General features: G+C 32.4%; 1 protein-coding gene across 6 annotated transcripts in view; it reads left to right on the plus strand.

Annotated features, from left to right (window-relative positions):
* HBS1L (HBS1 like translational GTPase) overlaps positions 1–25168 on the plus strand; it is an 82173-nt gene that overhangs the window by 13767 nt on the left and 43238 nt on the right. For 4 of the 6 annotated variants that reach the window (XM_027085849.1, XM_027085844.1, XM_027085854.1 and 1 more), the window contains exon 4: positions 1554–1748. In XM_027085849.1, the coding sequence (XP_026941650.1) occupies positions 1554–1748 (195 nt within the window). The other 2 variants (XM_027085862.1, XM_027085880.1) reach the window with 2 other exon arrangements.

The raw sequence follows: 25168 nt of genomic DNA on the forward strand, positions 1-25168 counted from the left end.
ATATAGTATATACTTATATATACTATATACTATATATACTATATATATACTATATATATACTATATATACTATATATAGTATATACTATAGTATATATAGTATATAGTATATATAAGTATATATATATACTTATATACTAAGTATACTAAGTATTCCAGTTTTAGTAATTCATGTATTTATGAAATAGGTATAATTTTTCAAGTTTAGCTTATTAGCCTATAATTAATTTTGGACTCAAGCAAAGCAGAATTACCCAAATATTTGAGAATTTATTTTTAATAATTAAAAAAGGGAGCAATGGAAAAAGTATTAAATACTTCTTTTTTTAAAAAGAAAGTATATTGCGAGTAGATTCCTTGTTCAGTATGTAAGCATGTAAAAATGTAATGTACAGTGCATTCTCTGAACTGGTTTCATTGGATTAGGGAGTCTGAAAACTTGAGTTATATTTTGATTACTGCTAAACTTAGTAGTGCCATGATTTTCAGTCCTCTTTATGACTTAGAATTTGATATATCTAAGTCATAGAGTTACTGTGAGGATTACAAAGGATATATATACATATGTGTATATGTATAGTGCATATATATGTATTAATATTTTGAAAATTGTCAACTGCTATACAAATATAAATTAATATATTCATGCATTTTTATTTGGTGGCCCCTAGGTACCAGGTACTATTTTAGGATCTAGGGATATAAAGCCTTTGCTGTCGTGGAATTTACGTCATTATTGAATGTTATTAGTAATTACTTTTTATAGTAACATAGTCATCAGAAAATAAAAATCCTTAAATATTTTAGACATCCAGATTTAAATTTTTGTGTTTAAAATGAATGTCCAGGGACTTCCCTGGCAGTCCAGTGGCTGGAAATCCATGCTTCCACTGTAGGGGGTGCGGGTTTGATCCCTGGTTGGGGAACTAAGATCCCACATGCTGTGCGATGTGGCCAAAAAAAAAAAAAGAAAAGAAAAGAAATCCTTTTCCTTAACCTATTGGATTTCCTAATATTTATGGCATTTTTATGCCAAGTTATCTTGCCCATTTTTAAAGCATTGTTAGGATGATTTTAGTCGGCTGAGTAGAAACTGAAGTTAGCCTAAAATAGAATGTACTTAATAATAGTTAAGGTAGTAATGCAAGAAATTTAAGAAATGTACTTAGTGATTAACTGGGTTCACTAACTCGTTAGAAATATTTTCATAATTAACCCTCCCTTTCTACACACGTAAAAACTCATCAGTGTAGACCTCATCATCCTCATTGACTGAAATAGATTTTAATGTATACAATTTACGCTTTTTTCAAGGATTAGTCAGTATTACTTTGGAGACATTTATTGTAGTGATTTCTTAATTATTGAAATTGTTCCTCTGATAAGGGAAGCTAGGTATATTGTGGATAAAAATATAATCACTGTAATTTTTGCCAAGGGAAAATGAGTTGAACATCCTACTATAGTTTCAAATCCTTTTTTCAGTTTTGAAGATTGAGGGTTCTTTCATGACACCACGTAGTATAGATTTTAATTATTGTTGTCTGTTCTAGCTCGTCTTTTTTCATGCCTTGATCACATGAGAGAGGTACTTGGAGATGCTGTGCCAGATGACATACTGATTGAAGCAGTTCTGAAGAACAAGTTTGATGTGCAGAAGGCTTTGTCAGTGGTTCTGGAGCAAGATAAAATGCAGAATTTGAAGGTCAAGAGTGAGGGAGCAATATCTACAGGAAAGATAGCAAAAGGTATGCTTTTACTTGTTCTCTTTTAGTTTTACAGTTAATGCTTTGAAAGAGGCTTTGATTTGATTGAGCTGTTAAGAAAAATGGGCAGAAAATTTTGCATGTTATAATAATTCATAATTATTATCAATTGATTTTCCAGTTTGTGAATTTTTAAGCTCAATGGCTGTGTTCCCTTCACTCTGTTAAAGCCTGTTTTTTAATTTCCCTGCTTGTTCTTGTAACTAACAGAATATAAGGGAAATAAAATTAGATAACAGCAAGACAGAACACTTTTTGCTTTTAATTATTGGGGTTTTTTTTAACTTTAATGGGTCAGGAGATAGAAATTAATAGCCAGACAATGTCAAAAAAATCCCTTTATGGTTATAACATTTTATGAATATAATTTAGTTTTATTTAAATATCCTAAGTATTATAATTCTACTACTCTTTCATTTCATAGCCAGATCTTTAATTTTAAATTTTAGTATTTGGGGTTAAATTTAGAACTTAGTCCACAAGAGAAGGGAACCAATTATATTAATTGGTATGACGCCTGTCAGTAGGAGCATGGTGATTTGTTAACTGGGTTGATATTTCTCATAACCTAAAGACTAGATTTTTGCCATAGCGAAATTGTATACAGTCTGTTACTATGAAATAAGGGTCATTTTTATGTAAATTAAGATTTTTTTATTTTGGTGGGGGGTGGGATGCACTTTTAACTGACCAGTAATATGAGAATGAGTCTGTAATGTGTCATCTATATTAATAGTTTATCCCAGATCACAGTAGAAATTATAGGGTATTATTTGTTTGCATGTTTTTAATACATTAAAAATACAGAAGATGAACCTAGTTCTTTCCATTGGTTTTTTAAACGTTTTGAATTTGAGACAATCCTGACTATAGTCTAAGTATCTTAAAACCTCACATTTATAAAACTTGTGAAAATTGGAACATTGACTAACTTGGTAATTACCTTTGTATATATCAGTGAACAAAGTATGAAGGTCACTTAAGATGGTTAAAGGAAGGTAAAATCCTTTTTTTTTTTAGAATGTTCGCTTTTTATTAAATAATGATCAAGTGTCACTTTATTCATGCCATAATCAAAAGAAACATTTAGTAATTAAATGCCTCATTTCATGTTTCCTTTTGGTTGCTGTGACTGTCTTCTGCATATGTGAACCTATTCATCTGAAAATTAATGGCTCTTGTAAGGTAAGGAGTCTTATTATCTTCCTCTGAAGTTTCAGCTGATAATGTTCAAAGCTCTTGTCCTCAATCTGCAAACCATTTGGATTGCAGTAGCAAACCCTTTGATTTTTCTGGCCCAGTAGCGAAATATGGATTATATCATAATTCTTCGGTTGTACCAAGTCACTATTTACTCCGTAAAAAAAAGAAACTTGACAGACCTAAAAGTGAAAAGAAACTAGAATCATGTAAGTTAACAAAAGAGCTGTCGCTAGCTGACCTAATTGATGATATGCCAAGAGATTCTTGTAAAAGTCAGCCATCAGTCAGATTATCATCCACAGATAGTCTGGAGAGTCTACTTTCAAAGCGTCTAGATGCTGATTTGTTAAGACCTCATGCATCTGAATGTATTTCCAAAGATGATTCTGCGTTCAAAGGAATACCAGATTTAAAATCCTTGATGATAAAGAGCACAGCACCTAATAACTCTTTATTTATTCACAATAATTCAGTACCTGATTTGCAAAACATTCCAGTACAAAACAGTTTAGGAAGTTTAAATAATCCTTTGCTCTTAACTAGCTCATTGGAAAATATGGCTGTTGGTAATTTAAATGCTAGTAAAATGACTGAAGTTGGAAGTGTTTCTTCAGTTGAACAAAGCACCAAGAATTGCATATTAAAAAATGACAACTTGCAGTTTTTCCAATGTGAAAGTCCATCCTTAGCTGAACTGTTTCAGGAGCACAAAGAGAACAATCCGAGCCAATGCTTTACTTTATCTGATCTTTGTAACCAACCATCTGCCAGTTTCACAGATCTAAGTTTGGGATCCTTTCCCTTGTCACAACTAGCAAATCGGTATCAGTCTTCAACTGGAATATCAGAATTAACAGGATCTCTGTCATCTTTGGCGTTTTGTAAAGCTTCTCCAACAAGAGACGTTGAGAATTTGTCACTTTCTGATTTGATTGCAGAAACAATTGATATAGATAGCTCTCAGATTAAGAAAGATTCCTGTATGGTCAGTTTATGTGAAATGAGGTCACCTGGAATAGATTCTAATATCGATCTTAGTGTCCTCATAAAAGCCCCAGATTTTGTTCCAAAACGTGTAGTAGACCAATCAGTTGCTCCAATAGCAGGAACTAAAGTTCTAAGTTCAAAATTAGGGAAAAGTTCCAATTCTTCTGATGATAATAAGAAAAACAGTAAAGGCTCTCTGACTAGGAAACCACCTTTTTCTGTCTCTTGGACCAAGGCCCTTGCTGCCAGACCTTCAGCTTTTGCTGCAACACTGTGTCTTCGTTACCCATTGAAAAGCTGCAAGCGACGCACCCTTAACCTCTATAAGACTTTTCTGTATAGTAGACAAGTTCAAGACGTAAAGGACAAAGAGATAAGTCCTCTTATAGCAATAACACCATTTGACTTCAAATCAGCATCTCCTGATGACACTGTGAAAGCTAATCAAAAGAAAGCTTTTACTAGAGAATAGTAACAAAAGGAAAACTTAATAACTGTTGTAGAGCTTTTTCTTTTAAAGTCTTTATAGGATTACTTTATATTATGGGATTTAAGTTGTGATTTTTGTATTAAAATTGTCTTAAGTCAGTTGATAACTTCAGTTGATATGTACTTTTGCACTGAACTATTTTTTTTTACTCTGTCTTCTTTTAGTGATAATTGGCTTTAAGTTGATAGCCTACAATGGGTGTATGTTTACGAAGTGCTTATGGAAACTTGATATTGTGAAATCAAACCGCAGCTATTTTTGTTTAAAGCATTCAGCTTTATAAGTTTTTACGATGAGACATTTTCTTTTATAAAATAATTTTGTGCTTTGTTCTTAAATGAAAATGCCACCACTTGGGATTATTACGGTTTAGTGATGAAGATTTTTCTTATGATATGTGGCATAGCATAGCTGAGACCGTATTATATTTTAAAATATTAGTGAAATCATTCCCAGTTTCATTATTTTTCTGCAGGTGAGTACTAAAACTTTTCTATTAGAAAATCTTAAAATTTCTGACTTTTAATAATAGTGTGGAGGTTGTTGAAGTACATTTTTCATGATAATGAAATGAAAATCCTTTTAAGGGACCATGTACATATTAAAGATGGATTAATACATAAATTATTTTTATACATTTTCAAAACCATTTGTGCTAAATGAACACTTTAAAATAAATATATATAAAGTCTTTTCAAGTATGGTTGCATGTTCTTGAATAGATAATCTTATCAGATTTCCTTCACTTTTTTTACTATAAGTAATGAAATGTGGAGTTTTCCTCTTTGCTACTGACAGCTTTATGTGCTATAATGACAAAGTTTCAACAGTGGCAGGCCAAATAAGAGCTTTTCTAGTCAGTAGAACAAGTACGTAATTCATCCCTTAAAGCAGTCATCCTCAACTAGCAGTCAGAATCACTGGGGGAGTTTTTTTCAAAACACAGGTACTGTGGTTTCACTCCAGCTATGGTGAAATCAATCTCTGAGGGATGACACTTGGGAATGTGTATTTTCAAAATTGTCCCCAGTTGATTCTGATGAGTTACTTCTACTTGAGAACCGCTGCCTTAAAGAAATCAGTAGAATGAAAGAAATTACTAATGCTAAGGATAACATTGGCCAACTTGAATTTTTAATTTGTATTTTCCAGTAATTAGGAATACCAAGGAATATTGCTAATTAGGAATTTAGGGTCTTTTGCCTAAGAAGATGCTGTTTTTATATTATTAGTTATTTCTTGCAGGAAAAAATATATAAAATGTTATTTCTTAATGAGAATAAAATAGCTATATTTTCCCAGTAAAGAAATATTTTTCTCTCACAACTACTTTACTATGCATTTGATAATTTTTTTTGTTGTTTCTTGTTTATTTTCAGAATGACATTCCAATCTTTTTCGTTGTGTATGATGTTTTTATATCCAGTGTTTTGGTGGGAAAGCTTAAGCCAGCCTATGTCTTCATTGTTATTGACCACTTTCTTGTGATGTCTTCAGTTTTTGTTTTTAATTGCAGATTTCAGTATGTATCATTACTGATGCTTAGATAATATAAATCACAAGTTATATTTTATGCTTGATTTTAAAGTTTGAATTACTCCAACTGCTGATTTTGTTTTTCTAGTCTTGAACCTTAATCAAACATTTTAGTAATTTTGAACTATTAGTCTATGACTCATCAACTAGGTTTATATAGTGTAGGCAGTCTCCAGTTTAGAAGTGAATTGTATTCTAAGTGTTTGTTTGGAACTGACAATAATTCCCGATAGATTAAATGCTACACAAGTGGTCCCTTTACTTATGAATCCACAAATACTTGTTTAATCCATATTGAAGTTGAATAGTGTTACTGTTATATTACCTTCTTTTATAACAAACTAATTTTCAAGTGGAAATATACTTTTTAAACCATATAGCAGATCTTGTAGAGTGAACTAGATCTCCTTTTGTTGGCTGATCAGAATTGTAACTACTATTTATGAGATTAATTTTTTTAGGGGAAAAAGTTTCTGTATTACAGGGTGATAGGGAAGGTAACAATTTTTAAATGTCTCCCTATTTCCGTTTTCACGGCTACTGGTCTGTCAGGCATGTATCTGACATGCTCTTGTCCTGTTGACTGAGATCTCTGAGATTCAGAGACTGGAACCAAGAAGGCCCACTGTCCCTTCTACCCTTGGCCATTGGCCCTAGGTAGACAAGTGCCTGCTTGTTCACGGATACATTGCTAGTGACAGCAGTTGTTTGCACTAAGTGCATATTCTGCACCAGCTGCTGTTTATTGACTGACTGCTGTCTTGGTAGCTCAGGTATGCTAAGTTTTTTGGTTTATTTTCCAGTTCAAATACCAGTTTTGAAGTGCAAAGCCATTTTTATTTGCATTATGATCAAGTGCATTGATAGTTTAGGAATAGAAATAATGTAATTATCTTCTAAATTATATAAAATACAAAAGACTTAAAATGCCCATTTTTCCTCTTCACTTTTTTTGGTTTTTAAAAGAGCTGGTGTTCATAGATGTTTTCCCCTCTTGCATTCTAAAGTCTTTAGTTGACTTTTTTGGTTATGGTTCTTACCATTAATTGCCAAGAACCAGGGTTTCACTTCTGTACAGAATATTTTGCTTAACTTTTCTTTCTTAATTGTTATATCTTTTTCCTATTTCCTAGTTACTGAACTGGTATTCTAGCCTCTTTTCCTCCCTTTAGCTTTGAATCTTTCTTTCTTAAACTTTTCTTTCACCTTTTTTTTCTCATGTAAATACTAATAACCATTTCCAGTGTGTTATATTTAACTTCTAGTAGTCAGTGGGAGGTCATAGAACTAATTGTCATACCAAGGATAAAACTAGTCCAGTGCTTTTCTATATGTGGACCATTGCAAATAAACAAGTACACAGTTTATATATTGAGGAAGAACTATGTATCAGGTTTCTGTTTTGTGTTCACACAAGTGTATATTTACTTGTAAAATCAGTTTTGTAATAACCTAGAAATTATTTTCTATTACTTTTATAAACAAAGGTAATGCTGACTAGACGGGGGGATTCATATGAATTTCTTTAGTAGTTTTCTTTTATAATTATATAAGGCTCAGTGTATGCAGTTGTATATTGTAATTTTAATTTCTAGGGTGTAAAAGACTTGTTACATTTTGAGAGTATATATACATTTTTATAAAAGTACATTGAAATAAATTATAATTCAGAGGTTTTCTAAAATCAGGTGTGAAAACATCACAATTTATCCATTAGGATTTTTTATGTAGGCTTGATATTTCAGAGTGGTATTTTAATAATTTATGATGAAGGTTTCTGTAAACAAATTGTAAAACAAGCTACGTGGTTATGAAGACTTTCTTTGAAGATATTTGTCATTTAGAATTCTTGTTTTCCAAAAGGTAGAATTTTATGTTTTTACTTTTTAGGACTCACATAGAAACATTATTAAAGTATAGAATATGGTGACATGGGTAATATTGCAAAGATGGCAGTGGAAAGTAAAAGAATCGATAAAACTACACATTTCTGATGTTGACATGCCTGGTTTATATGACTTAAAGGAAAGTGTCATTTTAGTTATAGGACATGTCCTGAGATGAACAAAGATCTGATTCTCAAATGGGAGGGGAAAATGGGTTCTTAAACACATAATTATATTTGTTACAGTGTGTGTAGCATGCATGACATTACACTCTCCAGAGCTGACATCTTTGTCTTCCTGATCCAAGCTGCCACCTCCTCCTCTGCTTGCTGTCTTTATAAGCAATATCACCGTCTTCCAGTTGCTTAAGCCAGAAACCTAGTTAGCATCATCCTTGATTTCTCTCCCTCATTTACTTCTTATAGCTGATTACCAGTCCTATTATTTCTGCTTTACAAATAAGTAAATATATGTGTGTGGATATATAGTTGATTGTTGTTATTTGTGGTAGTTATGTTTTATAAATTCATAAATTAGTGAACGAAATATGGGAACATTGACTTGGTGAATACTGAACCATTGCTCCTACAAGAAACACAGGGTTAGGTTCCTGTGATCCTCTGGTCACAACATTTTTGTCAGCCAATCAATACATAACCTTGTTTTATGTATGTTTAAAGACACTTTATTTAATATATATTATTTATATATTATTGATTAATTGACATTGAACTCACAGCCAGTAGCACTATAACTTAATGCCTAAACAAAGTGTTATCTAACATGAATCTTTTATTTGTGAGGCATATTGCAGCTGCCTTGTGCTTAGGAACACTAAACAGTGCTTCAGACTACTCTTGGGGACCATTTTAAACAGCAAAATTACCAACTAACAGCTCAGTGTGAAAAATGTGGCAATAAAGAGGCCATGAAAAGGGCACTTGCTTATAGTATGAGAGCTGAAACAAGAAGGCAGAATGTCACCTTGTTTGACCTCAGCTGGGAACGTGCCTATTGGGCTACTCAAATTTTGTCCTGCTCTGCACAAGAGACTACAAAATTGTCAAAGTAATGATTTTTAGTGAGTAGTTGAATTCATGAATATGGAATCCTAAAATGAGGATTGATTGTACATTTTTTGACCCACTACTCTGTGGTCTTACTGCTACTTTTTCTCTTAAAGGCTATTAGCTTTGCAGAATTACTAAAATATTAAACTGGCTTCTTTACTTCTCAGTTAATTTTCTCCAAAACAATTTCTGCAATACAGCCAGAGTAACTTTTGTAAAATGTAGCTCTAATTTTCTGTTCCCCTATATAAACCCTTTATTTTATAAGACCTTTTATCAACTGGTTTCACTTTGTGTAACCCACTACCCAAATCCACCCAAGAACACCTACCTGAGTTTCCTGTGCTTCTATAGTACTTTGCCCTTCCCCCTCCATTTCTCCACCTGGCAATTAGCTCTTGAGGTTGTAGTTTATATTCACTTTACTCCTAATCCTGAGATAGGGGAACCTTCATATGTACCCATAATTCACTGTATTCCTTTTTATTACCACCCCATATAAAATCATAACCCCCCCATACATATAGTTCGTTTCCTTTGTAACCCTGCTTTATTGTTCCTCACAACCCTTACATCATCTGACATTGCGTGTGTGTACACAGTTTTTATCTGTCTTCCTACTGCTCCCCAGTCTCCCCCCACCCGCCCACGCAATTTCTATGAATGTAGGGTTTTATGTGTTTATTGCTGTATTCCCAGCTTAGAATACGTCTGGCACATAAATGTCGGAAAGGATTTTTAAAGTAAAAAGTAAGTCCCACTCTTAAATACTGTCCCACATCTTGTTCCCTAGAGGAAGCTGTAAAACCTGAAAAGAAAATTTCTTTTATATTCTTCTAGAAATTATTTGCATGTTACACATATCAAATGTATATATGTCATTACACAAATGGGAAGATATTAAACACTTCAGTGTCTATATCACTTAGCAAAGTATATTGCAGATCTTTCCTTACCAGTGTATAGAGATCAATCTCACTCTTTTTAAAAGCTGTGTAGAATTCCATAATATGTTTGTACATTAAACAGCCCCTGTTGATAAACATTTTAACTTGCTATCACTAAATGATCCCAAAATGAACATCCTATGTTTCTAGAAATTGAATTTCTATGCCAATGAGTATATACTTCAAAATTTTTGATAAATACTGCCTAATTGTTGTTAATAGCGGCTGTGCTAATTTCCTTCCCACAAGTTCACGAGTGTTTTTGTTCAGATTCTCACAGATAGGATTATTACTCTTTTTGGTGTTTTTTTCCTGATAATTGGAAAATATTTTTTTCATTTATTTATATGTCTTTAATGAGTGAGGCTGGCTGCTTTCTCACATATTTAAATCTATTTGTATTTCTCCTCCTTAGAACTACCTATTCCTAATCCTCACCCATTTGTCTGCTAGCTGTCTTTCATAATGACTTATATATGTGTGTGTGTGTATTTAATATATTCAATTTTTATATTTAAATTCTTAGAAAATCCTTTTGTTATATGCATGGCATATACTTTTTCTTACTTTCAGTTTGTCATCTTTTAAATCATTATTTATAAGACAAATTGTTGACTTTATTATATTCAAATTTACTAATCTTTTATGGGCTTTTGTTTGAAAGTTCTACTTTACTACAAGATAATTTTAAAAAATAATTTCTTATATGTTTGACAGTTTCTCTCTGTTTTTTAATTTATTTTTTTAAACATTTGAGTGTTTAGTCTAGCTGCTATTAGGGGATAAGGTAGAAATAGAGTTTTTCTGCCAACATCTTTTCTTTTTTGATGGCTGGATTTGTCACAGTTACCTTTTGTTGTGTTACACATCCTTTTTCTTTTTTAACCTGCTTAGAAATGCCATCTTTGAAATATGCTAAATTCTTCTCTCTCCATCTGTCTTGTCTGTTTTGGGACTCTGTACTATTCCATTTCTTTGTCTTGTTCTATGCCAGTATCAGCTTTTTAATTACTGTAGCTTTTTATTACTATTAGTTTTTAAATATTTTATAGGCTGTCCTATTTTTTTTCTCCTTTTTCATAGTTTTCTTGAATTACCTTACGTGGCTCTTTTTCCCACATGAGCTTTAGAAACAACTTATCAAATTACTGAAAAAAATCTAGTTCTAATTTTTATTGGGATGTTTAATGTTATCAAAAGATTTTTGGAGAAAAAAATAAACCATTTTCATAGATGTAAAAGGCTTTAGCATTACACTAATAGACAGTAAACATTACATTATTTAAATAGGTTTTCTAGTATTGGTCAACACTGGAACATTCCTAATTGGTCATGGTGGTTTATTCTTTTAATGGGATGGATTTTATTTGAAAATATTTTATTTAAAATTGTTCTATCCATAAAATTAATTTACAGTTGTGTGTGTGTGTGTGTGTGTGTGTGTGTGTTGTCAGGTTTTGGTTTCTCGTGGTTTTATAGAGAGCTTAGAAAGTTTTCCTGTATCCTATAATAATTTGAAGAGCATTAAAATTATTTGTTTTATGATAGGAATTACCTTTCTCAGTATTCTAAGCTTAGTTTGGGAAGCTTTAGTTTTCTGAGAAAGCTGTCCATTTCATCCAGGTTGACAAATGTATTTGTTTAGCATTGTAACAAACATTGTCTTACTATTATTTTAGATTCTTCTATACTGTGGTTAAATCTCCATTCTTATTTTAAATATTGTTTTCTTTCCTCTACTTTCCCCCTCTGCCTGCTCTTTTTCCTCTTGAGTTTTACCTTGTAATTTAATTTTCTTCCCCAAAGATGGGCTCCTAAATTGGTAATTAGTTCTGCTGTTTTTAATTCATTAGTTTGTGAGTTTATGACCTAATCTCTTCTATTTTTAATATTCTACCTTTCTGAGTAGAACATTTAATTTAAATACATTAAAGTTTTTTACCATAAAAATTAATATTAATTTTTGAAATTTCAAACACAGATAATAATATAACAAACACTCATGAACCCACCCACCATTTAGTTTCAACAGAAGGTAACATTTGCCACACATACTTCTGATCTCTCTCTCTGTTCTAAGAAATAAATTGTTAGATTAGAATCCAAGTTCTACCCTTTCCTTGTTCCTCCCCACTCCCTTGAAGTTGATATGCGTGTTTCTATTTTCTCTTGCTTAACTTTTGTCTCTGTAGTTATTGTTTTTCTTATGAATACTGTGTTTGCTGTAGCATATGGGTTCTTTTAGAGTTACTGTTATTTTCTGGATAATCCACAATTTAATTTTGATTTCCTTTTTAAGCCAAGAACCTAATTATTCTTTTATTTTTTAAAATTTTTATTGGGGTATCACTGTTATGGAATGTTGTGTTTCTACTGTACAGCGAAGCAGAGTTCCCTGTGCTATACAGCAGGTTCTCATTAGTTATCTATTTTATACATATTAGTGTATATATGTCAATCCCAATCTCCCAATTCATCCCACCACCCCTTCCCCTGCCCCTGCTTTCCCCCCTGGTGTCCATACGTTTGTTCTCTACATCTGTGTCTCTATTTCTGCCTTGCAAACTGGTTCATCTGTACCATTTTTCTAGGTTCCACATATATGTGTTAATATACGACATTTGTTTTTCTCTTTCTGACTTACTTCACTCTGTATGATAGAGTGAAGTAAGTCCATCCACGTCTCTACAAGTGACCCAGTTTCGTTCCTTTTTATGGCTGAGTAATATTCCGTTGTATATATGTACCACATCTTTATGCATTCGTCTGTTGATGGACATTTAGGTTGCTTACTGTATTTGCTGTAGCATATGGGTTCTTTTAGAGTTAACTATTATTTTCTGGATAATCCAGAATTTAATTTTGATCTTCTTTTTAAGCCAAGAATCTTTTTTGTTTTTTTAAATCCCAGGTTGTGGTGGGATTTTTGTTTGCTATTTTTGTTATGATTACTGGTTTCATTGTACTGTTATCAGAGAATGTGGTCTGTACCTTTTACTCTTTGAAGTTTATTGAGTTTTTCTTTGTGGTCCAATGTAGTTTTATAATGATTTCATAGACCTCTGTCAAGTGTACGAATTCTGTTTTAAGAAACCAAGATATGATATATTTCTGTTACTTTTCAAATTTTTGGAGAGTTCAGTATTCTTACTTAAATTCTATTTCCTTGATTGGCTATAGGCAGAGAGGTAAGTTAAAATATATTTTATTGCATAAGCATTTCACCCTGTACATTTTGATAGAAGATACCTGATTTTTCCGTGGATTTGAAATTTTCATTAATATAAAGTTCCTGGTTTGCTTGTTTTATGCCTTTTGCCTTAAATTCAGTTTGTTTAACATTAATATCATGTTTGCTGCTTTCTCTAAGTTTTATTTGTCCATTCTTTTGCTTTCAGTGTTTTGAGTCACTTGGGTTTAGTCGCGTTTTCTATATTTGTGTGTAATTTGGTTTGTCAGAGACAGATAGTTTTTTCCCATTTATGGCATTGATAGGATAGATGTAGTACCTTCTGTCACTTAAAAAATATGTTGTTGTCTTTTATATTTATGTATTTTAATATATGGTCTGTGTTTGTTTTGACTTTGTATATACCCTTTGATAAACTGGAAATATTGTAGTTTATCTTTTTGTTTGTTTTTTAATTTCTTTTCTTTTGGCTGCGTTGGGTCTTTGTTGCTGCACGCAGGCTTTCTCTAGTTGTGGCGAGTGGAGGCTACTCTTCATTGCTATGTGCAGGCTTAGTTGCTCCGTGGCATGTGGGATCTTCCTGGACCAGGACTTGAACCAGTGTCCCCTGCATTGGCAGGCAGATTCTTTTTTTTTTTTGCGGTACGCAGGCCTCTCACTGTTGTGGCCTCTCCCATTGTGGAGCACAGGCTCCGGATGCGCAGGCTCAGTGGCCATGGCTCACGGGCCTAGCCGCTCCGCGGTATGTGGGATCTTCCCGGACCGGGGCACGAACCCGTGTCCCCTGCATCGGCAGGTGGACTCTCAACCACTGCGCCACCAGGGAAGCCCCCTGGCAGGCAGATTCTTAACCACTGTACCACCAGGGAAGTCCCTATCTTTATAATGTAATAACATGTTACCATTTAAAAATTTTGCCAACTTTAAACAGTATATATGTGTTGATCTCTCATGAAAGATGAAGAAATTAACACACTTATACTTCACCTCCTCTTTATTTTTCATAATTTTTGTTAATATTTTAAGTTCTTAGGGAAAGTATTTACCTTTACACCTTTTATAATATATTTAAACTCTTATTAACTGAATTAACTTTAAACAGTTCTTTAATGAGTCCTGGCTTTAAAAGTTGAGCTTATCAGAGTTATACTTTTTCATACTTGACCTCTTCTCTCCCTTTATCTCCTAATAGTTTTAGTCATTATATACGTAGTGCCAAGATTTATAGCATTTTCTTAGATTCTGTACTCAAAATTTCCTTAGTTTTAAACCAACCATAGTTATCTTAAAATTGATTGGTTTCTCATGATTAGGCCTCTGTTTATCTCTTGTTCGGCTTTGACATCTTTTCCACCTCTCACCTTCCCCTACCCCTAAAATATACATGTTTGAAATATTTCCCAAATCATTGAATGTATGAAAATGATTCTGTGACCTGTATCTGCATTATAAATAATAGTTCCTGGTTCCTCTTTCTTTCCTGGAAGGCTTTGCAGACATTGCTGTATCATTTTCTATTATTATATGTTGCTAGCTAGCCCATTCCACTGCTTCTAGTGTGGCTTTTTTTATTTCTGTAAGTAGTTTTTTTTTTTTTTTTTTTAATCTGTATTTCTTGTGAGCTCTGCTGGCTTACTTTTCAACTTTTTCTTCTGTTGTTTTTATCATCTTTTCTTTTATCGTGTGTGTGTGTGTGTGTGTGTGTGGTATGTTTTTTGGGAAAAGTGGGATAGAAACATCTTTACTTTGTCTCTTTAACTGGATATATCTTTCCGGCAGCACTTGATTAGATTAAATGCCCCTATCAACTGTGAAACTAGATTAATTTGAGAGGCTTGTGAATAATTTCTTTCTGGGTGTGTGCTATGACAGACCTTGTTCCAAAGGTTTAGATGCTTAGGTATAATAATTCTACTGTCCATATCAACATGACTTTAAAATGACATACCATTGAACAGTCTAGGAGAAGTTTCTTTTATTATACTTACTTGGAAAATTTTTCAGTATTTTTAGAATTTTGAATGAGAACTTAATATCTGTATGAAAATTAACCTTTTATCTTATAATAAGTTGGAACTCTTTAATTTCTAAAATGATGTATTAAGTGTTTATGTGTCTTCTTAGATAACGTTTTAGTTCATTTTATTAACATATATAATATTGAAAGTAACCATTATAGCAAATACAAATAACCTTAGAATGGGTTATCATATAATTTTGTTATACATTCATATGGGTGAACTGCTAAAAGAGTGTATATTTAGGGGGTAAAATCATGGGACAATCTGTTTTCTGTTGGTATTTTCCTTGCCACCTTAAACCTACCAAGGGCAGGGGGATTCATTGCCAAAACTGTAAAACTAAGTAACATAGACTCTTGGGTTTTTTCCCACAAAAAATCCAGCAATTGAGATAAACACAGTATTATTGTTTGAAAGGAAAATTCTGGGCAGAAAAATCTTACTATTTATGGTTTAAAATTTTATGATTAGAAGAGAAACTTGGAAGAGAAATAGTTTTCGACAAAATGGATATTACTGTTTGAAATGAGGTTTAACTCTTCTGATTGCTGTTGAGTCTTTTTCTAATGTTGGGTTTACTTTGATTCTTCTAGAAAAATAGTTGATCTAAATAAAAGTAAACATTAAAGAAAAAATAGTTGGTCCACAAATATGGAAAAGGAATCATGCGTAATTTAACATTTTGGGGACTTTCGTGGCTGTCCAGTGGTTAAGACTCTGCGCTTCCACTGCAGGGGGCATGGGTTTGATTCCTGGGGGTTCAATCCCTGGTCACGGAACTAAGATCTTACATGCTGCGCAGTGTGACCAAAAAAAAAAAAAAGTTAGCATTTTATATGGTTCTTAAAGTTGATATTTCCATTTGCCTCACAAATAAAGTAGCCAATAAATGTTTATATTAATCATATCATTAAGGAAATTCATTGTTTAAAAGCGTTGGAGTCTCTGGAGAAATATACTTTAATACTGGACAATTCAGGTACTATTTTTTTTAATTAATTAATTTATTTATTTTTGGCTGCATTGAGTCTTCATTGCTGCGCGCTAGCTTTCTCTAGTTGTGGTGAGCGGGGACTACTCTTAGTTGCGGTGCGCGGGCTTCTCATTGTTGTGGCTTCTCTTGTTGTGGAGCATGGGCTCTGGGCGTGCGGGCTTCAGGAGTTGTGACATGTGGGCTCAGGAGTTGTGGCATGGGGGCTCCAGAATGCAGGCTCAGTAGAAAAGGAATAGTAGAAGAGCCTGTGGTGCGTGGGCTTCTCATTGTGGTGGCTTCTCTTGTTGTGGAGCACGGGCTTAGTTGCTCCGCGGTGTGGGTGACCTTCCCGGACCAGGGCTCGAACCCGTGTGCCTTGCATTGGCAGGCAGATTCTTAATCACTGCACCACCAGGGAAGTCCTCAGGTACTATTTTTGCTAAGATTTGTCTTGAGTAGCATTGGTTTGCTCATACTGTTTAGAAACCTATTATGCATCATTTTCCTTTCCCTTTGAATTTCATCATTTTTCCTTCAAACAAAGTTTTTTCATTTACAAAAAATAAAGCCTAATTTTACATAATGAGGATATAGTTATTTGCTAGCATTGTTTTGCTAGTTTTGTAGTATTAATAGTCTATTAAACAAACGTCATACAGTTTATCTGCATAGTACTATTTGAATATCTGTAAAGTATTATTTGTGACTATACTCAGATGATGATTATCATATTCTTGCATCTCAATGGCAGATTGTTCCCTAAAGAAGGTACAAGAAATTAAAGATAAAGCAGAGTTGTAAACACTTGGAACAAGGTCATTTTTTTTTTAACTTGGTTATTGTGCTGTATTTGTCTCTTTCTTCAACATTACCTGAGTAACTAAATAGGAGTGCTAGTGATGTTAGATCTTTAAGAAGAGATGTAACCTCTTTTTTCTCCCTTCTCCGGTCAAATATATTATGAGATTTTTATCCTTATCCTGGAAATAAAGACTATGATTAATTTGAAAAGTCGGCGTTACAAAGAAAAATTATTACTATAGGATGTTATGAACACTTCTGAATCTATTATGTATGAACTTTTCAGTAATGTACTTAAAATATATTATTTTGCTTTAATTCTTTTTTATATAGAGCTATATTTAACTACAGTTTTTCCGATGTCCCCTTTTAAATATATTTTTTCCTTGAAAAATATTTTCATTAATATTTCTGTCACTGAGTAATTTTATTAAAGCAGTTAGAAGAATTTTATACTTGTACAGAAAACTTTAGAATTGGCTTTCTGCTTTAAAATTCTGTGGGCTTTTGAAAGGAAGTGGTTTATTTCAGTGAAAAAAAGTAGTTCAGAATGTTCTCAGATATGTCTTAAGATTCTCTTTGTGTATACACCTACACTGGAAAAACTGAAGCATTAATTGCTTAATTTAAAAATAATTTGCTTTAGACTCTCAAAACAGCTTATCTTCTTCGAATAGCTAGTACCATATAAGAATTGCATGAATGTTAAATGCAGTTTTCTTTTAATCCTAATTACCTTGCTTTTTTTTAAACCATAGAAATTATAATCAGATTACTTATATTTGTATATACTTTCTTGTTTCATTCCCAGGCAATTATATATACTTTTTAATATTTTTTGAGTGCTTGGCATGTGCTAAAGAATTGCTAAGTATTCAGTAAGGGATTAGGATTAGAATGGGAGCCGATAAATACAATTCAGTTTAGCCAACATTTACTGCACGTTCGCTTTTTATCAGAAAAATGTGGTAGCCATTGAGGACATAGATTTAAGCCCCAGACTCTTTCTTAGAACTTTATAGTAGCCCCTCAGGGGCTAAGTCTGGTTTAATAGAAGCACCAAATATAGCCAGGATGTTCTCCCTCTGAACAAGTTGCCTGTTGCTTTTTATTGGCTATGTGTAAAAGTATTCTGTTTTGGGAGCTGCTACTTCTCAAGGGAAGATAGGGAAGTGAATTAATACATTGAATGTAAACTTTGTGTCGGGCTTTGTGTATATTTTATTTGATTATTATGAGAATCTGTGAGGTAGGTGGAAGAAACTGAGGCTTATATGAAATAGTTTGTTATTTCACACAGCTATTAGAGGCACATTGTAACTCAAACTGAGTTCTTTTGAACTTGAACACCCCTTTAAAATTTTTTTTTAATTTTAATTTTTTTAATTGAAGTATAGTTGATTTACAATATTGTGTTAGTTCATTACCCTTTTCATTGTTATATATTACTTGCAACAAGTTTTTATACTATAATTACTCAATCTTATTTTGTATTTGTTGGTAAGTATCTTACGGATAAAATTAAATCCCTTGTTAGGGAAACCAGTTTTATCATTAGTGAGGTACTTAAAAATTACTTTCAACTATTTTTTTCTGCTGGTATTACTTACAGACTTTGGCATTCCTATAAGAGAACTGATGTCAATTTCTAAATCCTTGCAAATTAGTGGTCCTAAGAAATGAAGTCCTTTTCTAGTTCATTTAATCTTAAATCACTATGTTGTCTTCTATTCCTTACTTAAGCAACAATTCTGTTTGATTTAAAATTCTGAAGAATTTAATTTTTTAATAGTTGCTAGCTTGGTGCCATCTTTAAGCACATGCTTAAATAATAAATAACAGTGTTTATTGAGTAAAGCTAGAAAGTCCAAATGAGCCAATAGATACCTAATCCCATTATTCAGAATTCAGAACTGTTAGCATTTTGATGCATTTAAGCAATAATAGTAGGCACTATTAATGAACACTTACTACACACCAAATATTGTACTAAACTCTTTATATCTGCTATTTTATTTAATATTAACAATAATCACATAGGGATTTTTATTTTTTATTCTCATGTCACCAGGAGGCTCTGAGGCTGAAAAATGGCTAAACACCTTGCCCAAGGCCACAAAACTAGTAAATGGTGGAACCAACATTCAGAATAAGATGCTTCTGAAGTTCTATCTTTTATAATTTGTGTATGTGTTTCTACGTATAGGGAATATTAGTTTTTTTTTTTAATGGAACCACTCCACTTTTTAACCCATTAACTTAATCATATGCTGCAGACTTAAAAATTTTTTTTAACTTTGTTAAATTTTATTTTTAATTGTGGTAAAATACAGAAAGCATAAAATTTACCGGGTTAACCATTTTTAAGCCTATAGTTCAGTAGTGTTAAGTATATTCACATTGTTATGCAACCAATCTCCAGAACTTTTTCATCTTGTAAAACTGAAACTCAATACTCATTCAACAGCTATCCATTTCCCCCTTTCTTAGTCCCTAGCAACCACTCACAGACTTTTTTGGTATGCCAATAATTTAGGCTTCATAGTATTGTTATTTTATCTACCAAATACCTATTATAGGAACTTAAGTTTTTCAATATATTTTTACCAAAAATGCTTCAGTAAACATTTTTGTACTTTTTGTGCATTTTTTTCAATTATTTTGTAAAAGATTTTTCTAGAGTAGTATTGCTGGATAAAAAGGTACAGGCATTTTTAATGCTTTTAGTACACATTGTGAAGTTACCTTTGGGAAGACTTACTAATTTACTTCTTGTATTTAACTGTGAATCATAATAGCATTGATAGCATAGTTTATAAAGGACAATTATATTCCATGAAAGGATTTTATATCCATATTGATGTTTTCATTCATTAACAGAGTAGGTAAGAGTCAGAGATCGATTATGCCTTTTGGGTGGGGGAGCTTGTTGTGATGACAGTCACCTTTGTGTCCCTGAAAATTGTATCCATGGTGCATTGTGCATGCTGTTATAGGTTGGCAGTGTTAAAATACCATTTATTCATGAGAAAGCAGTACCTAACTTACAAGTTTCTGTAAGTAAAATAACTCATGTAATGCAATTGGCACAGTGTCTGGCACATAGAGAATGCTCAACAAGTGATAGCTGAACTTAGTTCAAAGAAATAAAGTGTTCTTTTACTACCATCTAAGGAACAAGTGCTATAAAAAGTGACTATATTAAAGTTGAATGCATTGAGGGGCTTATATTACTTCCACTCACTTTTCTTTTTTTTAACTCATTCATGATGTTTTGATGTAAACTCTTTTGAGGGGATTACCTATCTCCTCAGCCATTTTTAACAGCTTGATATAGATTCTTCCATGTATTTCTTTATTTTCACCTAATATATAAAAATAGACACATATACATAGAGGGATTTTTTATTACTATTGTAAAAAAATGATGTACTATAATTTTCATTTTCCTTATAATACACTGTCAACTGGAGTATTTTCCAATGTATTCTTTTTGGTAATTACATAATATTCCGTGGTATGGCTGTGCTACAATTTATTCAAGATTTCCTATATTGAAGGATATTCATTTTATTTCCAATTTTTGCTTCTATGAACTATTCTGTTTACAGAACATCTGTGTACATATCCTTAAAAACTAGGGCTTTTGATTCTATCAGATAGATCCCCTGTGGTGGGATTGCTATTTTAAAGGTATACTGTTTGCTTTAAATAGATATGGCCTTTGCTTTATGAGAGGTGTTATGTTTCATTTTGGACAGTCTGACAGGTAACAAGTTAATGTCTCATTGCTGATTTAATTTTCATTTCCATGACCATTAACGAAGTTGAGTATATTTTCATATATTCACTTGCAATTTGAATTTGTGAATTGCTAATTATATCCTTTGCCCATTTTTTAATTGGGTTGTCTTTTTCTTATTAATTGAAGTCTTGGTATTATAGATATTAATCTTTTATTAGTATATGCATTGTAAATAATTTTCCCAATCTTTTCATTTTCTTTATTTATGGTATCTTTCCAGAAAAATTTAAAAATTGGATGCCATTATATCTGTCTTTTTTAACTTACCAGGTTGCAGTCTTGGATTAAAAAAAAACCCAAAAAACCTTAACCTCTAGGTTATAAATATTCTCAGTTTTCTTTTGAGAGAACTATTATGTGAGTTTTTTACATTTAAGACATTTAATTCCTCTAAAATTTATTTCTGTGTAAAGTGTAAAAAGTGGTCGAACTTTATTTTCTTTCAGAGTTTCATTAGAATTTAAAAGATGCATCAACTTTATGCTCTGACCAGTGGCATGTGGTATAGTAGAAAAGGATGATAGCTCTCAGATTATAGTTTGTAATCTAGCTCTTTCATTTGCTATCTGTAAACTTACTGGATTTCTCTGAGACTTGGTTTTTTTCTTTAAAATGGCAAAAATATTATCTATCTCAAAGTATTATGATTTATCCTTAACCCAGCTTGTACCATATAGTAGTATCTTAAAACAATATTAGTTTCCCTTTCCTTCCCTTTATTAATTGCTTTAAAGTTCATTACATTTGTTATTATGGAGTTATTTCTGGATATTGGATAATATTGGATATTACTAAGTTTTCTTAAGTTATTTAGGAATGACTCTTTGCCCCAATTATGAATTCAAGATGAAGTGTGGCGATGGTTGTGACCTACCGTATATCTTTTTTTTAATTCTTTTTCTTTAAAATTGAAGTCTAGTTGATTTACAATGTGTTGGTTTCAGATGTATGGCAAAGAGATTCAGTTATATGTATCTATTCCTTTTCAGATTTTTTTCCCTTATAGATTATTATAAGATATTGAGTATAGTTCCCTGTACTATACAGTAAGTCCTTGTTGGTTATCTATTTTATATATAGTAGTATCTATTTTATATATAGTAGTGTGTATATGTTAATCCCAGACTCTTAATTTATCCCTCCCCCTTCCCATTTTGTGTATATCTTTTTAAAACTTAAATTGTTTAGGATTATTCAAATACAGCAGCCTCTCCCTTTTTACAGTCATGTTCTTGAAAATCTCAAAGATAGAATTTAGGAAAGAAATTGAAGACAAAGTTGAAATAAGGATTAAATTGAATCTGTATAGGCCCATGTATGTGTGCACATGTGTGTATTTTACAGTCACTAAAATAAAATGGTATAAATGTCACCTAAATAATGAGAATATTAATGAAAATTCATGTCTTTAATTTGACTATTAATGCCAGTTTAATTATCATTTATCATCTCTCGCTAGTTGGACTCCTTTCTTGAAATTTTCAGCAAGGTTCTTATTAACTCTTTTCCTTATTTCAGCTCATATGCATACTATGAGCCTTTTATTTCTACTGTGCCTTTTCCTCTACCTAAATGTTTAGTGTTTTTCTGATCTTATGACTAGAAGTTGTCGATTCTCACTGCTAGTTTCCACAGTGATTTGGAAGAGCACAGCTGCTTGTGTAGACTGGATTTACATTCTAGTGGAACCACCTATCTGTTAGCTGTGTGCCCTTAGCAAATTACTTAACATCCTGTGTCACAGTTTTCTCATTTGCAAAATTAGGATAAAAATAATTCTTATTTTTTAGGGTAGTTTTGATGTTAAATGAAGTCTTAAATGAAGCCATTATAGCATTTCTTGGCAGACAGTAGGAGCTCATTATATTTAGATTATTCTGTGTTGTTGAGGAGGCATTTCTCAAATATACATTCTTAGCTTTGCCCTTAATAACATCATGCCGGAAGCTTAAGACATGAAGGATTAACAGGACTTGTTAGGGAGATGCTTAAGGGTAGATAATTCCAGTGATGGTGATATAGATTAGAGCTCTCAGGGAGAGTTTAGAATAAGTTAAAACAGAAGGCCTAGGGAAGAATGGTGAGGAACACTGCTACATTTGTCTAGTTTTTTGAAAAAGGGTTTTGATATATACAGTTTCATTCTGTAAAATAAAACGCTTTGTTTTATAGGCTGTCCTATTTCTGGTCTAACAAAATTTTTATTACAGCAATATTTAAAAATGAAATATAAATGGCTTTTTTAAAGGAAAATTATTAGTAACATAGTATTGCCTTTATTTCTTAACTCTTGAAGTAGCAAGAACTCTTATTGGTCCTAATATAATTTAAATTAATTACATGGATTATAAAATTTTGTGGATACTACTTCAAGGCATATAATCCAGCCCAATATAAGGTTGAAATCTATTCATCAAAAGTTTCTTTTAATTTTTAAGATTGCCGGCTCAATGATATTTATAGAAAATTGAAATCTGATCCCAGTGAATATTTTTTTAGGATACAACATTTTTGTCTTCTGTGTCATAGGAGATGGATACTGCATAATGGATTTGATGAGGCAGTTTATGCTATATGAAGGTTGTTTTAAAATGAAAACATAATTCATACTAAAGAAATCACAGTGTGGTTGTAATATTGAAGGAAGTGGTTTATTCTTTGTAGCCTAGTTGGTGTGCTTTCTGAATGTACATCTGGTAACTAGAATTTAAACGTGTAGTCAGATTCAGTGAAATGATTTTCTATTTGAAATAGTTTTTCATTGAAAATTTAACACTCATTTCTTTGAAATTTTGAAAATCTTTATTTTTGTGGGTATGCCAATATTGAAACATTTATAGGAACTATAATGATTGATGGCAAAAATTGTATTTACCTGGAAAACCTCAGTTTAAAAAAAAAGAACCTTAAATGTTTTTTAAACTCAGGGTGTTTTGATCTGAATGATTTTAAGTTGTAAACTTGTCTTCTATCTTAACCATATAAATACAAAAAGAATTTCTTCCTTTTGAAGTCTTTCAAATCACCTATTAACTTACTATTTTCCTAAATATCAAAGTAATATATTTTTAATGTAGAAAAAGGGGAAAAATCACTCATGATTTGCTTTCTTTTTTTGTCATTTATTTATTTATTTATTTGCTGCGTTGGGTCTTCGATGCTGCGTGTGGGCTTTCTCTAGTTGTGGTGAGCGGGGGCTACTTTTCATCGTGGTGCGCGGGCTTCTCACTGCGGTGGCTTCTCTTGTTGTAGAGCACAGGCTCTAGGCGCACGGACTTAAGTAGTTGTGGCACACGGGCTCAGTAGTTGTGGCTTGCAGGCTCTAGAGCACAGGCTTAGTAGTTGTGGTGCACGGGCTTAGTTGCTTCGCGGCATGTGAGATCTTCCCAGACGAGGGCTTGAACCCATGTTCCCTGCATTGGCAGGTGGATTCTTAACCACTGCACCACCAGGAAAGTCCCACTCATGATTTTCTTACCCAAAGACAAAAATCTTGTGTTTTGCCACATTTCCTTTTAGTTTTTTTTCCTATGCATTTTTATTTTTTATGTTATTAAGGTTTGTACATACAGTTATACATACAATTTTGTATCCTGTGTTTTCCCTTTTTTCATTTTCTAACTGCAGCACACATTTTTAAACGTGGAGTCAATTTTTACGTCCCAGTTTGATCCACAGACTACTTTAAAAATATTGATTAAAAAATTATAAAGGGCATTTTAAATTTAAACAAAAACTACTGTTCTGAACTAATGTTTCAACATCTTTATAGGTCCTATTCAAATTTGAAATTACTTAATGCCATCAGGTAAACAAGCTTATTTTTTAAAATGTCCCTTGTAATCCTCTCATGTTTAGTTATGGATTTTATGTGAAACAAACCAAAAAACAAACCTTGGTTGTTTTTTTTTTTTTTTAACATCTTTATTGGGGTATAACCCTTGGTTGTTTTTAATTGGATTTAAGAATGTTATTTCCTAGAGAACAGTTTTAATTAACTAATACCCTATTTGATGTGGCTAATAGTATTAAAATGTTCAAACATTTTACAGCTGATGTCATTTAGAGATTTAATGATATATATGTGGGGGAGAGATTCTCACTGAATAGGCTAAGTAGTTATTTTTTAAAACTAGGAGTATGAGGGCAGGAACCTTAAAAGGTCATTTGAACTAGTTTCCTGACTTGAGACAGATCTTCAAACATCTTTTTAGTTATGAACCTCAGACCAGGCAACAAGATATAATTTGCAAAGAATGTTAAACTGGACAAATTGTTTAACTTACATGAACCTCACTTCTTCATCTATAAAATTAGTTTTATACCAGATAAGTCATTCTCAATAATTTTTTCTGTCCCAGGACACCTGAGATATACCACTTTCTTGTCAGCATCAGATCTGTCAGTGACAATGATTTTCAGAGGGGGCGGGGGCAAGGCTGTGCTTGTTTTCTTGATCTACCTTGTCCTCCCAAGCTGAGAATCCCTGGCTC

The sequence above is a fragment of the Aethalodelphis obliquidens genome, unplaced genomic scaffold, assembly GCF_003676395.1.
Source record: "Aethalodelphis obliquidens isolate GAN/ISIS:26980383/991018 unplaced genomic scaffold, ASM367639v1 scaffold3, whole genome shotgun sequence".
NCBI classification, from domain to species: domain Eukaryota; kingdom Metazoa; phylum Chordata; class Mammalia; order Artiodactyla; family Delphinidae; genus Aethalodelphis; species Aethalodelphis obliquidens.